Consider the following 18187-nt stretch of genomic DNA (forward strand, 5'->3'; position numbering starts at 1 on the left):
TTATCTAATGTCTTTTTCTTATTGGCATTACGTCCTCAATGGGACAGAGCCTGCTTCTCAGCTTAATGTTCAATGAGCACTTCTACAGTTATTAGCCTTCGGGCTGTCGCGCTGTTGTATTTTGTGATTTATATGCTATAATTTTGCAACAAAGATATCTATCGACACCAAACCAAAATGTATTCCTCAAGAATCTTATTAAGAACAATTCTCGAAAGTTTTTATTTACAGTATGACCCTTTGAAATAGTGCGACTTGTTCAATGCTAATGTATAGAAAAAAGACAACATAATTAGAGGCAATTCTTTTTTTTGTTTCAATTTCCATACATTTATCAGTTTCGAATTTGTAGTCCTAACTCATTTTTATCTTTTCCGATTCCACAGGATGAACGAGGTCGCGTGATGCGTCGGACGATCATGCGATATGTGTGCTTGTGCTTCACCATGGTGTTAACGAACATTTCGCCCCGAGTGAAGAAGCGGTTTCCCACGATTGATCACCTGGTCGAGGCCGGTTTGCTCAACGAGAACGAACATAAGATCATGCACGATCTGAACCAAAAGTTTCCTCGACACTCCAAACACTGGCTGCCGATCGTATGGGCCGCTAGTATTGTGACCAGGGCGCGGAAGGAAGGTCGTTGCCGAGATGATTTCGCCGTCAAGACGATCATCGACGAGCTGAACAAATTCCGGGGACAGTGCGGCTTGCTGATCTCCTACGACACCATCAGTGTTCCTTTGGTGTATACTCAAGTGGTGACGCTGGCCGTTTACTCCTACTTTCTGTTTTCGGTTATGGGACAGCAATGGGTGTCGTCGAAGGAAAACGTCACAGGGGTTGTGACCAGAATCGACCAATACTTCCCCATATTCACAACGCTGCAGTTTTTCTTCTACATGGGATGGCTTAAAGTGGCCGAATCGCTGATCAATCCATTCGGTGAGGATGATGACGATTTCGAAGTGAACTGGATGATCGATCGAAACGTTCAGGTTTCGTATCTGATTGTGGACGAAATGCACCACGAACATCCAACGTTGGTGAAGGATCAATACTGGGAGGAAGGCTTCCCGGCAGAGTTGCCCCATACGGTGGCATCAGCTGAGATTAAGGAAGAACCACCGGCACCATCTACCGACAATATTACGGTCAATCGGAAACAGGCCGAAGTGATATCAGTGGTACCATCGTCGGTGCGGGTGGACGAAATGGTCGGTAAAAAGAGTCAAAATGTTGACTACACATTCCCTGAACAGCAGGGAATGCTAGACGACGAGGTTAGCGAACGAGTGCTGGAACAACTCCATAAGTTTAACATTTCCTTTCAATTATTTTCTATACGATTCGTTGGTTGAGAATGTTATTGGATATATATGAGCTTGCCTTCGGCGATTGTAGAAGCAAGCTTTTTATAGACAAATTGCGTATTCTCTACAATAACGGATCAAAATTAACGATTAAATCCTTAACCTTACCGGTGGAAGAATTAAAATCCTGTGATAACTGCATTTCCCCATAGAATTAGAAACATATCTGGCGATTCAACCTGTCTGTAGAATGCAGCTTTTTGATTATAATTATCTGTCTTGTCCATTTGCATTGCATTTAATTATCTACACCTTGTTTTATTTTAGCTAAGAAGAACATTGGAAAATCATCAAAAAGAACTGCGCCATTCGTAAGATGAAAACACTTTCGAGCACTCGCTTACTAATCTGGTGGATTATCAAAAAAACATGAATCTCAATTTGTAGCACTTAAGTACACTTACTTTTCCTTTGAAGACCCGAAACATAAACACTTTACAATCCATTTCACAAAACTATCTTTTCTGTTGATGCACACTTAGTAATTGCACAGACTTTCAAAAACTGCACTCAAAGATTACACAAACGCATTTCTTACTAAAAACACAACGAACACACGTACTTATCTAGATTTGGTGACATGAGAATGCTCTCGAAGTGATAAACAGAATCATGATTGATACCGATAAAAATACGAATGGATGTGTACATAGTACAACGCGTGGTGGAAGGCTTCAGCATATTGGACATTCCGCGTCGTTAACAATGGCTCGTACAGATAACAATCGACTAACAAGACCAAATGGGAGGAAGAGTGGATACACATTTAGGAAAGTCCGAAGATAATTCATTATATGGACAAGCTTCAAGGTTTGCTCTGTTACTAATTATCGTCCTCTTTATTAGCATATAACTTTGCTACATCTCCCTAATATGTTGTAAAGATATAACCCTAACATTTAGTTATTTCAAGACAGACATAACAACTTAGCCTTTAGTAAACAAATAATCCTATAACTCCTACAGTCTTGTAACAGACAGAACGCCTCGTGGTAGCGGTTACAAACTAAGCCATGCTGAAGGTGTCTCTTTATGATTCCCGGTCGGTCCAGAATCATTTCATAATGAAAATTTTCTCGGCATCCCTATGTATAGAGAATCATCGTGCCTGTCACAAGATATATAAATTTGAAATATGAAAAAAAAACATAAATTGCAACTTTAACTAAGAAAGCTCTCAGTTATTTAACTGTGGAAGTGATCTTAGAACACAAGCTGAGCATCAGGTCCTGTCTCAGTGGGGTAATTTTTTCCAGCAGGATTAGGATAGTTCCAAATGTTGCTTTGCTCTTCGCATCGCTCATTCGATTATAGGTCAAATTCTGAGTTTCTTGTCAAAATTTGAGCTCATTTGGATGAAAACTGAGACTGTACAAGCCGTTCAAAGTTTGTATGGGAATTACTATGGGAAAAGTTGTAGCCGATGAATGCATCTAACTAACAACATAGTACTAATCCTCAAGGTCACTTGAATAAAAACTATAATCGATTGAACGATTTGCTTGTTTCAGTGGTGCATTTTGAACTGAACGCGAGCCAAAAGTGAACGGAGCCCGAGCCAAATTTGCTCTTGAACGTAGTAGTCAATGAACTTACGAGCAAGGGCTTGCCGTTGCTCAAGAACGTCCCGTTCAGCTCACAATAATGATTGGAGCTTCCACTTGAGAAATGAAACTATCAACTGCCGTAATTCATTATGAATATAGAAATCATACAGCCGTCGATATGGATCGATGCACGAGTTCACTAATTTGACGTTTGAGCGGTGCCGAATTCACTCGTTGCCATGATCACGTAAATAACACGGCACCGCTCAAACGTCAAATAGTGAACCCGTGCATAGGTCCATTATGAATATCAAAATTACAACATTGTCCTAGATTTTGTCGTAAATCATTCAAAACTGATCGCGTCCATTTTTCGGCTCGCACGGGTTCATATTTTTGAATTGCTCAATGTTCAAGCCTACTTGATCGCTGCGTTCAACAAAATGAACTGGAACGCGAACTGAACGCGTTCAAATGCATCACTGGCTTGTTTTCCATAGTTACCGTTTTGATTCAAATTCCGGACAGCTTTTAATTCCGGACACTCATCTTTGTATGGGAAAGGTTTCACTTGAAATGTTTCAAAATTTCCCGTTCAAAAGTTCCCAACTTTCAGGCTTGTTTTAATAAACATTTTCCATAGCAAGCCATGAAAAATTATTATACGCATTTAGTTTTGACGTTCTTCTAACGCCCTCAGCCGTTCAATGTGTAATTTTACTAGTTTAATTTTGGTTTTCGTGTGCTGTCCGGAATTCGAATCAAAATGACCGCAATTTGAAGCAAAAGTGAGTTTGCGTCCGGAATAAAAATCATGGAAAAAACATTAATTTCTTTTTATTTTAGGTTATTTGAGCTGCGAAACCCAAATCTTCATTCACCATTCGAATGTTAAGTGTGTTTGAAGCTTGATAATGCAGAGGTATCATACAGAAAGTGTTAATTTATGTGCTTTTTGCTCGGTTATACTTCACCGCGGCCTTAAGTGTCCGTAATATGAATCAAAACGGTATTCCCATACAAACTTTGAACAGCTTGATCAGCTTCAGTTTTCATCCAAATAAGTTCAAATTTTGAGAGGATATTCAGAATTTTATTTAAAATCGAATGAGCGTAGTGGATCAATAACGATATTTTGAACCACCCTAGTAACGCATATAACAACTCAATTCGTCTGTTTGTCCGCGACATAACCCTATAACCCCAACTTTTTGTGAAATAGTGTTTAGGAAAACTTTTCTAAAACGATCCCGCATGTGTCCCTCGAGATCTATACATGCTTAGCAGAGTATTTTTAAGATAAACTTGATAACTTTTATAGAGCAAGCGAAATTCTTAGGAATCCGTTTATCAACATCCAATAATCGAAATCCATTTAAATCTAATTAATTTGAAGGAATTAAATAAGAATCCTTGAAATTTCGCAGGAAAATCTTAGGAGCCTTATATGGTTCCCAAAGCTCCCGTAAGAAAACCTCACGAACCAAGTATTAATTTACAATTTACCTCTCTGAAATCTCTAGAGTTCGCTGAAAATGTTGAAGATTGCATTGGATATTGTTAAGAGTTCGTTAGAAATCAATAGAATCCCACAAGGATTCCCCGATTTTTGCTATGATTCTGCTCAGGATCCTGGCAATTGTAAATGTACCTCTCAAAAGTTACAGGATTCATCTACGAATTCCAGGAGTTTTTAAAGAATCCTCATATTCTTAAAAGAATCTTTAAGATTCAACACAAGTTCTAAGAGTCCCTACTGCTAGACATCCAAAGTTCTAAATCAGAATCCTCAAGATTGTTTGGAAACTTTTAAGCTTAGACAAGGAATCATCAAATCCCTTTAAAAATGTGGTAGGAAACTACAGACTTCCGCTATAAATCCCTAGGTACGAAATCCTCAAAAGCCTACCATACATTCTTAGGAAGCAGCTATGAATCCACACATACTACTACTCGTGCTGTAAATCTCCGCTGGAATTTCACGTTTTTTGTATGAGTCCTCCCAAAATTTTGTAAGGCTTGTCACACTAGACTTGACCCCTCCCCCCTTGGAGCGTGACATAATTTGTGCATGAACCCCTCTAGAAATCCCTAACATGCCCGACACTTCCATTATGTTATATTCATAGTAAGTAGTTATTGATGTTTGTAATATTATATGTCGTTTCTAATATATTACGGCTTGTAGCCCTGACGATAAATTTTGTTTTGATCCATGATTCAAATTTAGATACACTTTATCTTTGTGCTTACCACATGCTATAAAATGCAAGGATGGCCAATACTTAATTATTAACTCAACTAAACTGATGAGTAGACTCTGTCCTCGTTCGAAAATTACTACGTAGAATCCTACATCATTTAAAAATTTCTAATTCCTCAAAATTTCTTGTTAGAGATTTTTTAGCTGATTCTTGCTGGATATTTGTTTATCTTTTGACAGATACGCATATTTCGATTACCATTCAAATCTATTATTTTTTTTAGTCTTTTTCTCCTTTCTGGGATTACGTACTAACTGTGACAGAGTGTTGCAAAGTCACCAAGGGCGAAAAGCCACCTAAATAAAGATAAATAATAATAATACTGGGACAAAGCCTGCTTCCCAGCATAGTGTTATTATGAGCACTTCCACAGTTATTAACTGAGAGCATTCTTTGCAAATTCTCTCTAACGAAGGTACGGTGCTGCCATCTGGAAAAAGTTTACTCTGTGCGTGAAGCGTCAATAATTTTACCCGGCAAGGTATAGGAAGTGAAATTTCAAACGATTATATAATATTAACTCTCTAATACCCAACACCGCCTTTGGACGGGGTACACTTTGGAATTTTGTATATTTTTTCGTAGCACGCAAATCAAAATGATTTTATTTTTGGCCTTAACCTTGACTTATAACAAGCAAATAAGGAAAGTTTTTTATGACTTTTGAAACTTTTCTATATTTTTGAAAATTGTTTGAAAAATTGTATTCTTATATGACCTAGAAATGCCTGGGGTTCACACGAGTGCTGAAAAAATCGAGTTTTGCAACGAGTTGCCAACAACATTTTTTGTTATTTCGAAAAATGCTATTTCAGCTGGATGAACTCTAAAAGCACAAACAAACATTTCAAGAGTGGGTTCTCTGTGTGTGGGCACACATCCATGTGTAGTATCAATTCAGTATTTTTCAATCACGTAGGCTGTGATACAGTAGGGTAGAAGTACCAATTATGGCTATAGTACCAATTATGGCAATAGTGGGAACAAAAACAGATTTTTCTTATTGTTTCACTAGACTATAATGGCTTATATTCACAGGAATGATTAAACTATTTGTTTTTGATGGTAACTAAACCTTGAAAAGAACATTCGTGCAATAAACTTCGAAAAAATGAACATTTGAAAATTTTGCCTCACATATATGTCACCTTCTTAGCAGTTGGCTAATGGACCTCCGTTACGAAATGTATGTTTTCATCCTGATAAACTGTTTCAACCGATGAATGTATGTTGCCTAGTGAGAACAAATGAATAAATTTAGCTGGTATGCAATCAATTCTACTGTTTAAAGTTGGAAATCGTGTTATTTCCACTATGTCGATAACTGGTACAAAGAGTGTATGAGAGCCCAATTATGGCAATACTCTGGAGGGCGGTTTGTTTACATTTTTTGATCAGTGAAATAAAAGAAGTAAAGCTATTTCGCGGGTGACTTCCACGACGGGACGGTTCGGTAAGGCATTATCTTCATGTTTTGTACTCAATTATCAAGATTTTTCAATCACACCTTCGAAAACGTTCGCAGGAGGAAGATGCTAATTTCATGGTAGAGCGACACTCGATTTTTGAATTTTCCCTCTTTTATCGTTAAAAATTGGCACTCAAAAGGTAATGTGAGATCATTAATGCTGTTTTGTATCATAATTTGCATTTACACTACATTTTGACTTCTTTTTCGAAAATTAATTTTCTCCCATGAACCCATTGCAAAAAATTGATTTAACATCTATTTAACCCAAATTTTTTGGAAAATTTTATGAGTGATATCTTCATTACATATTAGCGTTGCATTATCATTCGCTCTTCATTGTGTTTGAGTTCATTTCGTGCAAATATTCGATAGTCCATAATTGGTACACTTTTATGTCGAATGCTAGGAACGCTATTGCCATAATTGGTACAAAGACAACGCTTTTTAAAATCCATTTTTAGAAGCTTAAAATCAATTTAGTACTAAAACTGTTTAAATCAACAGATTCGCAAGGCTTTAAACTAGTAATTGACACCAACAAGTCATGCTTGCGTTTTAGAAACGCAGTTACAACTTGATTTTTATCACTACTGTTGACATATTGCATCCATAATTGGTACACCTACCCTAGTACCTACACATGAATGTCACAAGTTTTCACGCTCCCATCGATAGGGGAAGTGGTGGTAAAATGAACAGGGGTGGTAAAATGAACACCGTGCCTTTTACTGAGAAAAAACAAATTTCAATGAATCTTTATCACGCACGGACGGTTTAGAGTATAAATCTGAGTGTTCGGATTGATACGGAGGTCAATTGAAGTGAAAATATCAACGAAAACTAAGATTTTAGAAAACCACGTTTGAAAATTGGAGCTGACGTAACTTTTGGCTCGGAGGTCTTTAGTTTTTTCAGTGATGGGAATATCGTTGTGATGTGATGTCAAAATCTGAAACTTTTACATTTCTTATTGAATGGGTTACAATTATTTATAGATATATTTTCGGGAATGCAGCGAAAATTTTTAAAAATATTAGTTTGCCTCACGTTTTTTGCATGATGTTCATTTTACCACCAACCGCTATTCATTTTACCCACATAGTGCAGGTAAAATGAACATTTAAATTGTTTTTTGCTAGCGATAAAAATATGTGAAAATTTAGCTATTTTGGTCTGAATTCGTGTTCCTGCTTTAGCTAACATCCCTGTTTTTGATCTTGTGCGATAAAACTATACATATTCCTCATTTTTCTATCAGAAACAAGATGATATTCTTAAGTTGTTCATTTTACCACCCCTTCCCCTATGAGGTAAGACAGCACAGCACAAATGTTGGACTATTCGATTCCAAATCAGAATCGCCAGCCTGTGTGGGGTCGTCCATAAGTCACATGGTCATTCATGGGGAGAGGGAGGGTCTGGCCAATGATCACAGTCCATACGAATTTTATAAATTTGTGTATGGACAAATAACCACGAGGAGGGAGGGCGTTGGCCTGGAATCCCAAAAACTGATCACGTGATTAATGGACAGCCCCTGTCGGAATCAGATCGCACATCGGATCTAGAATCATATGCAATTATGCTTATTCTGCGCGGCCATGTGAGGCGAGACGAATCGAAAGAGGGACAATTGTCGAATCGCTCCAATTGGATTAACATTAGTCGCCTCACATCACCCGAGGTGAGAACGACTCGTCTCGACTCGCACGCCGTGCAATTAAGCACAAATGGCATGAAGAGACTGGGTTGTTCGGTTGATGCCTACCAAAACAGTACCGAAAAGTGCTACTTTTCAGCACCGAAAAGAGTGCTGAAAAGTAGCACTTTTCAGTACCGTAATTCGGGGTGTAGTTGATCAGCGGGGAGAAGTTGATCATTCCCGTACCCACATTTATAGACTTTTATAAGAGCTATGACACGATTTCCAATTATCACAATTTCTGAGTTGTGGCATTACCTGATAGCTACCCTTGATTTTCATTAATTCGGTTTGGCATTCAAGGTAATTATTTCATGGAAAAACAGATTTTTTAGGAAATGTTTCATGAACTGTTGAAGGGTTCTTCTCCAAACAATCGACTTTTTCCATGACTATAAAAAGCTTCAGTTTTAATAAACTGTTTCATACATTCCAGATATGTTTTGTGTACCCATTTTCGAGTTTGTATTGAGGATACAAATTCTTTTTTTAGAGAAAAAATGATCTTTTTGCAAGAGGATTGCTAATTTCAAAGAAAATTGCCTACCTTTAGGCGTTAATGTGGTGTAATATGTAATTCACAAGTTTCAATTAAAAAATTACCCGATTTATCAATAAGTTGTAAGATTTTTAAGTCTTGATTCAGATTCAGAGACCCCAAATTTAGTGAATAGTATACTTCTTTATTTTAGGAAACCTATCGCAGTAATTGATCAACTTCACCCCGGAATCAAAAACACCACTTTTTGATCTCCGAAAATTGTTTTTGTTATTACGATAATAATTCTTAAAAATTTCATTTATATGATTCGTTAAACATTCAACCAGTACAGGATTTAAAAATATTTGGATGATAATACAAGCATCCCACTCGGAATTATAGCACAGAATCGTTCAAAAGTGATCAACTTCCCCCCAGTTTACGGTACTGTTTTTTAATAGGAAAAGTAGTCCGTTATGTTGATCAACTTCTCAATGAAAAGTTGATTAATTTACAACGGAATTGCAAAAAAAAATAATTTCAAACCTTTTTTCCGTTAATTACACGGAAAGTGAAAATAACTCCCGAAAAAAAAAAATAATATTTTTGAAAGTATCATAGAAAACTTAAATTTTATTATTGCCAAAAATCAATAACCAGAAGAGGCTTCAAAAAATTTTCAAAAGGATGTTCAAAAATAAAAATTATAAAAATCAAAGACCAAATTCACAAGTTTGCGAATAAAAATAAATCATTGCCCAAAACGTGTTTAGAACGATTTTAGATAACGAAAAATGATATTTAGATCGAAAATAAAAATTTGGGTATTAGAGGGTTTACTACAATAGCTATTTAAAATCTTTTCAGTACATGTTGATAACTTTTGATGGGCTACATTATAGACACATAATTTTGATTTTTATATTTTCCTCAATATTCTGCGGATTTTATAGCTTATCATAAATCTAACCCCATACACTTAACAGAATTAAATTAAATCATGTTTTGAATTTTTTAGAAGCATTTGAAAATTGACTTCCTATTCGCTACGGTACGGTGCTGCCATCTGGAAAAAAGTTTACTCTATGCGCGAAGCGTCAAAAAATTAATCCGGTAAGGTATAGGAAGTGAAATTTCAAATGATTATATAAAATTAATTACAATAGCTATTTAAGGCTAAGTAGCCCAACATTCGTTTTGCAGCCTGATCACAGATTCTAGAAACATTATTTTGATTTTTATATTTTTCCTCAATATGTATTCTGCGGATTCTATAGCTTATCACAAATCTTACCCCGTAACTTAACAGAATTTAATTAAATTATGTTTTCAATTGATGCTCGAAACAACATTTAGCGTACAAGCCTAACCACCGAATGTTTGCGTTCCTGCTAAAGATGTCACACTCGTTAGGTTGACATTTGTGGAATGTTTTCACGGTTTATTACGAAACTATCTGCACAAAAGCAGTAACAATTCTAATCTTTATTTTATTTGTTTACCATTGGCAAATATAAACTGGGTTCTAAATTGACGTATAATGTTTCGTTTTCATTCAGGGATCCTGCTTCATGATTTCATGACTCAACTTGCCACTTTTCAGCACCAAAATTGGAATCATACATGACAGGTATCTGAAAACATGAAAAGTGCTTATGTTTTCATGACCTGTGTTCATGATATCAGATCCTGCTTCATGATTTCATGACCGAAATTGTCACTTTTCGTATCAAAAATAGGAATCATAAATGACAGATGACTAAATCCATGAATAGTGCTTATGTTTCCATGAATTTTATTCATGGTTCCAGCATACATGCTTCATGATTTGAGAATTTTAATTACCATTTTTCTTTGCCAAAAATTGGAAACGTAACGTACAGCCGGCGTTATGGTAAAATGCTTCATGATTTCATGACTTTTGGTCATGGTGTATTTTCATAACATGAAAACACACTTTCCTTCCGAAATCATGACTCTTTCTCCTGTTTTAGAGTGCCGTATTTTTTACCCGTGTACACGTAAGAGCTACGTGGATTTTTCCAGTAGCCTTTACGAAGCGTTTCAATGGGATCTAGGAGGTTTTGCATTAAATTTAACTGTAATAAAAGACCTACCTTTTTTTTCAATAGGCTTTGGAAGAAAACTAATTCCCAATTGGAAAATATCGAAAAAAAATCAAGCGGGCGTCATCTTAGGATTTGAGCTCAACACCGAATGCACGTAAATATGCAGATGCCAAAATGAACTTAGGCACCTACGTGAATTTCACGTATGTAAGTGCGATAGGTAACCTCAGTACCAATTATCGAGTCATTATTTGGCGGTTATGAATAGCTTAGTGATCTTCAGGTGAGGTGGAGGTAAAATGAATTTGGAATGATCTACGTGATGTTTCACGTAGCAATGACGTTTGGATTATTTTGAGTGTATACCTGACGATTATGTTTTGGTGTTTAACCTTTACGTCCCCGGCATCCGATAAGGTATTTTCAAATAGCTTCATTTTGTCAATTTCCATTTGATTTTTTGCAACCACCCTCAGTTGCTTTTAAAAGGTACCATAAATGACAATACTGAATTCGGAACCAAACCTTAATGTACAAAAACCAACTGTGCAACGTCTCAATCTTGTGAATTTGATCTGGCTACTCATAGCACAAGGAGCCCAAAAAAATCTTGTGAAACTTTTCCATTATACAAAAATATGCTGTGCTACGGGTTTAAGCAAAATCAATTCTGAAAAGTATTCAAATAAATCTAGATGAAATGCATAAAAACTGATATGGTTCCTCTTCACTGATGGCAGTCTTCGGCAACATGTTTCAGAACAGACGCTTTCCCACGATTTGGAAAATTTGCAATGTAGATCTTCATGAACACGCGAATAACCTTGCCTAGAATGCACTGAGAAACTAGTTGAAACTCGTCAGAGAACTTAACAGTCATCTAACAAGGAATCCACCAAACTTTGTTTAGAACATTATCAAAAATCCAACATTAACAATGGAGGGGAATACCGCGTGCAACAAAATACAAATTTTGCCTGATTTTGCCAAGGATTCATCAATAAAAAGTAAGAGGGTGTTTCCGAGATACAACCGCAAAGTTGAACGTTGGATAACGTTAGCTTCTTCTATTTCCTGGCTTGAGACAGTCACGAACTTATAAAAGATCTTTCTACTAATGAAAATCCAATCATATTTTCATACTATTTGTGTCATGTCAGTTCCGACCTATAATGGACATTGTGTGTTATTATTTGGTTGGTTCGGTTAACGCTTCACACCGATAGAATCGGTCGATGCGAAGAAGAAGCATGAGCGGAAACTCTTGCTTCCCAAACAAATATTCCGGTCGAACCTTAGGTCAAGCATGATCCACTAAGATCGGTTGCCTTATTGGGTTACGAAGCCAGTTTGAAGTTGAGGTACTTCTCCATGAAGTCCGTGAACTCCATGTTCTTTTGTTTACTCATATCGATGTTGAAGTTGCCAGTCACGATAATTGGCATGATCTCCTTTGATACTCGAAGAAAGTTCCGCGCCATGAAGAACTTCTTCTGCTTCGTCGTGGTATCCGGGGAAATGTAGAGGCAAATCTGCGATTCCAGAAGCTCGATCGTCATGGTTTGCCAGGAAGCGAGTGGCCTAACTGATCGGTTTGTTTAAAGATACCAACCGGTGCGCGATCCACGCCAAGCGTGTCAGCATCATGCCGAAGGACATCCAGCTGGCTCTTCGAAACCGTGGAGACGCGCTATTAAATTGCAGCAACAATTTCAAACAAAACGGCTCTTTCAGGGTCACAGCAATGCATTCAACGTTAAAAGAGTTACAACCAGCAGACATTTCATCTATTACTATTAAATTGATTAATCTATTAATTTATTAATTTATTTATCAATTATAAATTTGCTTGATTAGTTTTCAACGGAGATAAATGGCAAAAGTTTTACCTAGGTTTCCGTCGCTTGGGTTGGGCGGCGGTTGCATTTTGTGCGTATTTCGATTCGATCGACAATTTCTTACCAAATCAAAACATCAACAAAGCTATTACTGTTGTTAGTACTGATTAGTTTTAGCTCTTGACAAGTTGATGCTCTGATCACTAGCATGCATTTACATGTAGGTAGCGTTGACGACAACGGCATTAATTCAAAGTAAGTAAAGTTTGTACACGCTCAAAAAAGAGTTCTGGAAAACGTGAACTGTCAAAAATACACCATGAACTACCATCATAAACATGATGTAGTGCACGGTGTATTTTTGCTTGTTGACGAGTTCACGTCTGCTGTTCACGGATACGATAACGATTTTTTTTTTCTGTGTAAGGATGCTTTAAAATATATCCCCGAGCCCGATTTCATCTTCTAAACTCGTACCAATTAGCTTATACGGTTGAAATAAATTAATTTCTGTTAGATATCAAGAAAATTGCCTACATATAGGCGTTTTCATTGCGATTCTTAAAAAACTAATCATTATTTCTTTATATTGCATTATTCGGATTCAGGGTGTTGATATTCATTATGTAGAGTCGTTACAAAAAAATAACAAAAATCGCATTGACAAGTGATCAATTTCACCCCGAAATGGGATTCCTCGATTTTTTATTTAAAGGATGATTTTTACCACTAATAACACATTTGTTAGAAAATTTTGGCACATTGAGCCAAAGAGGCTGACCGTCGTACTTGTTTTCCTGCATTCAGTCGTTTGGCATTTTCAACATCATTGAAAACAGACAAGAAAAACCATGAAAAATGTTCAATTCACCCGAAATTACGGTACATGTAAACTTCAAAACGTCGAAACCTATATAAAAGCAAGAAAAATGTGCTTTTCTATGAAAAATAAGACATACCTCGATATATCCCAATTTATCAATAGTTTAGTCATGAAAATCAATAGTTTTCATTATTGTAGTAGATTTCGTAAAAGATTTCAATCGATTGGTGCAAGAATCTTGAAATCTATCCGGGCGTTAGTAAGTTATAACAGTCAAAATCTAACCACTTTTCGTGACGCGAGCGATTTTTCGTTTTTTTGAATTGTACCCCAGTATTGTTTGGCGTAAGACGTTATCCAACGTCAATAAAACAATCTAGTCAGGAATCCATCAAACATCTAATCTGGACTCCATTCGAGATTTCATTATTTTGTTTTTACCATTATTAACGAGATTATTAGCCGTAGGCTATTTCATCTCGGGACCAACGACTTTACTTCCCTTCTGAAGAAGTCGTCACTATAACTTTTTACGTCATAAGAATGGACAAAATTGGCAGCTATTTGGAAATGTGCCTTGCCGGAGGTCGGGGACGTAAACGTTTATAAGATGTCTAATCGCGATCAGCGGATTTATTTTTTAGAGGCACAATGCTTCAGTTATGAAACATTTTATAATATTTTAAAAATATGATGAATCCTAGATTACATAGAGCAGTTAGTTACGTTGCCTTGTTTACGTAGCCATTGTTAAGCTTATACAAATTGTACTGTTATTAACGTAGAGCTAAACGTGATAATGTACTGTTTTGCTTCTAGATCATTCTTTAGCGCGCCACGACATGGTTGAGGACTATTTATAACCCAGTTGTTTTGTTGTATGGAATTAACACCGCTTTCAATTCTCCCCCAGGCCGATGACACCGCAAGTGGAAATCCACTTTTCAGCGTACGATAACAAAACCATTCCATCGGACGGGTCCTTCCACAAACAGCCTCGGCAGCGTATGTGAACACGGATGACCCGCGTCAACACAGTGGCGTCGCATTGAAACGCTTCTTCAGTAAGGACGAAGGTCACAGTGCTAGCAGACCACAGAGTGCTACACCGGAGGCCCAAACCGGCCATCCGATTCCCAGGGTCGCAAGCTCGTCCAATCTCGGACAGCGACTTCCCGACCGAGGAAGTGTTCGCATAACGGGATCAAGTCATCGAGGAGGTTGATGAACAACAGATGACCATCACTTCGGTTCAGGCAAAAATGATGCCCGACCCATGGCTGCTAGCCTGTGGGAACAAGGTCCTCCAAAGCCTACCGAGCCGGTAGATGTTCCTCAACCGGCTTATAAACGAACCCAGTCTGCAGTGGCACATGGTCCGTATAGTTCCACCGCCATATTCCCACCTGGTGGCGTAGAATCTTTGCTTAGCGCATCAGCACCCGTAGGAGGACGCTTCGAAACGACTTTTGTTCCCATTGACAGCCATAGGGACGAACCACACTTCACGGACAGCAAAGAATCGACTAAAACCATCGACGACGGTTTGGATGGTGGCCCCGATGGGACATGAGTGAAGCAGATGACTTCGAAAGGTTACGTCAGGCACGTGAAAAAGAGCGTGCCGAACGCCAAAAGGTTTAAACTAGCAAGATCGGTCAGCGGACTGGCGCCCATAGATACCGATATTTTGCTAGAAAAACTGACCAAAACCGCAGAACAACAACAAGCAGCAAGAAGCTGGTCCGTCTGGCACGGATACACCAGACACTCACCGACATTCCGGAGTGCCTGCCGCACACCAACAAGCCGACACCACCTTATGATTCTACGTCTCCGACGAAGACAACGTGATCGTGGTCAACGTAAAGGACGGTAGCTAGTATTAGGGAGAAATTTGTGAATCTGTTTGTCCAGGTTGGCATTGGCATTGAAAGATTCACAACTTTTTATAATTTGTTATTTTTATATTTTCGACAATCACTATAAAGTGAGCTTTTCGGACCAGTATTTTATCAGTTATCTGATTCTCGACTTTACCTTGTTAAGCACAAAAAAGTTAGATATTCAAATTTACCATAATACAACTGTTGAAAAAAAATGCTGTTATAGTTTGCGTTCAGGCTATGGCTTCTATACCAATATTATTCAACTAAATTGCATCAGAAATAATCAGATATTTCACATGAAGATATCCAATATTACGCATATAAGCCATAGTCTGAACAAAGCATTATGTACTCAAAAAAAGTTCTCGATGAATATACTTCCTATCAATACGCTAATGGAGCATCAGATAAAACATTAACCCAGTGATATTTAATTTAAATTAGGCACAACAGTAGTTACTACAAAGCTTGTAAAGATAAAACAATAATCACGTGGCTTTAGGAGAGGAACATTCTAATTCGAGATGCCTTTAGAACAAACAAAAAAAATCGCCTGCCTTGTGATAGCGCGATTCGACTTTTGTAACACTTATTTTCTGCGCGCAGTTTGTCGATATTAGCATCCAATCTCGTTTAGATATTTCGAATAAAAATGGCTAAAAACACATTACTATACAAACATTACTGCATATTTGCAACTATAAATGGATAGAAGTAGCATCCTTCCTAGAAGGTTTTATGCGCATTTTTCGGCGAAGTCCAAATACGACAAAACTTAACTTGAAACAAATGATTATACTATCGGAATACAAATAAAAGACAAACAAAACTTATGATTTTTTGTGTTTCAAAACTTGCTAATACATATCCATACCACGATTTGCCGACCATTGCACGATAATGAATGATCGACAGAAATTAAACAGAATAGAACGCGCCTAAATCTTGCATTGTTAAGGGCCCCAAATGAAACCGAAAGAGCATTTATCTGAAAAAATAATCACGATTAGAGTAACGTGGGCAAACATTCACACCATACTGCTCTCACAATAATAAATAACTATTGAATTAAGACCTGACGTCATTAAAATCACCCTATCCATTTGAAGAAGCAAATCTCAAGTATCTCAATATATTAAGTCGAAAAATGTATCATCATTAAATTTTCAGGAAAATGTATACCCATTAAATTTTTAGAATCATCAGTTCACTAAAACTTGAGATTTGCTTCTGCAAAGTTTGAGAGTGAGAAAAAAAATAAAAAAAAAATCACTGCTCAGTGAATATTTAACGTTCAACGCTCCGTCATCGCAATCATCGTCATCATCGAAAACTTCAAAAGCAGTTTTTCTGTTCAAAACTAAAAATTATAAGATGAAATGTGTTCACTGTGTTTCGGTCGGGGAACAGAATACAGTGAACACATTTTCCTGTAAATTTTCTTGATTTTGAACGAAAAAACTGCTTTTGAAAATTCCGAAATCAATGACGGATCCTGCCCCCTTAACGGATTTCAATTATGTTTGTCAGTCTACGTGTACACGTATCTAGATCTGAAAGTAACCAAAGGATCTCAAGAATGTTCCTGTGACCGGAGTTATTCCGGTGGGTCAGGTTGGGAGAAAATTTTAAGTTACAGATATCTTCCGGAATTGGTAATAAGGTGGCTACTATATCAAGAAAAGACGCATCAGTGTGAACCTTTTGAGAAACGATTAAATTGTATAGCCATTTTTCGTGTATTTGATTGATCATACAAATGATCATTTTCGTGACCTCAAATTTACTATAAGGTGGCCGAGTTGTATCTAAACAACTTTGCCAAGCTTATGGAAACGCATATTAGTGAACTAATATGTTTAATCTCTACTATTCGAGAATAGAGATGTTTGTTTTTTTGTTTTAGGATTTTAAAGTTTACGACGAAACACGTGTCAAATGTACAAATTGAAATTGAAACTTCAAAAAGAAACCACGAGCTACAGTGGGCATTAGACCTATTCATATATGAACATTTCGGATTTTTAATTTCCAGGCATGATGACTATGCATATCTTAAAGTCAATCCCGTTCAAAGTTACCATTTATCTTACGAAAACAAATTGTAAAAAAATAGTAATTGTAAAGCACATTTGTAAATCCACTGTGGGTGAGCCAAGAGCACCACCGTGAGCTTCAAAGAACACAAAATATGAACGCGTTAGCACTGCCTTTTCTCAGTCGATGATGATGATTGTTTTCAAATCGTTCTAAATGATCAGTGAAATGCGATCAAAACAATCATCACTCGGAAAGAAAAAGCGATGCTAACTTGTTCAATTCATTCGTTTTCGGTACATGTGTCATGCATGATTTAATTATCATCAGGTTGCGATGCATTGTTCAATCTTTGGGCATTTATTGTAATTTATTGCCTTGAGCAAGATGTAAGCTGTTGATGGTCATTGAAGTAATAAATGTATTATGTTCGATTCCCGGTGAAAAGGGCATGAAAAAATAATTTGGGGGGTATAATAATGGGTGTTCTATATACCATGTATATTGAGAAAACTGTAATTCCTGGGTAATGTGGAGAACAAATTTGGATCAAACAATGTTAAAACTCAATTTAATCTTACTAGCGTGTTCGACAAACTTTAACAGAATAGAAATTGCTGAAAACACATTTTCAACTTGAAGCATACTGAAATCTTTATCAAATGAGCTGAATATTTGACCAGACATTGTTCT

General features: G+C 37.0%; 1 protein-coding gene across 1 annotated transcript in view; it reads left to right on the top strand.

Moving 5' to 3' along the window:
- LOC110681168 (bestrophin-4-like) overlaps nt 1–16290 on the top strand; it is a 71414-nt gene extending 55124 nt beyond the window's left edge. The window contains 5 exon segments of the mRNA XM_021856939.1: nt 387–1283; nt 14482–14515; nt 14573–14769; nt 14771–14827; nt 14830–16290. Coding sequence (XP_021712631.1) covers nt 387–1283; nt 14482–14515; nt 14573–14769; nt 14771–14827; nt 14830–15141 — 1497 coding nt within the window. The 3' untranslated portion in view covers nt 15142–16290.
- Nucleotides 16291–18187: the final 1897 nt, after the last annotated feature.

Source organism: Aedes aegypti, unplaced genomic scaffold, assembly GCF_002204515.2.
Source record: "Aedes aegypti strain LVP_AGWG unplaced genomic scaffold, AaegL5.0 Primary Assembly AGWG_AaegL5_hic_scaff_502_PBJ_arrow, whole genome shotgun sequence".
Classification (NCBI taxonomy): Eukaryota; Metazoa; Arthropoda; class Insecta; order Diptera; family Culicidae; genus Aedes; species Aedes aegypti.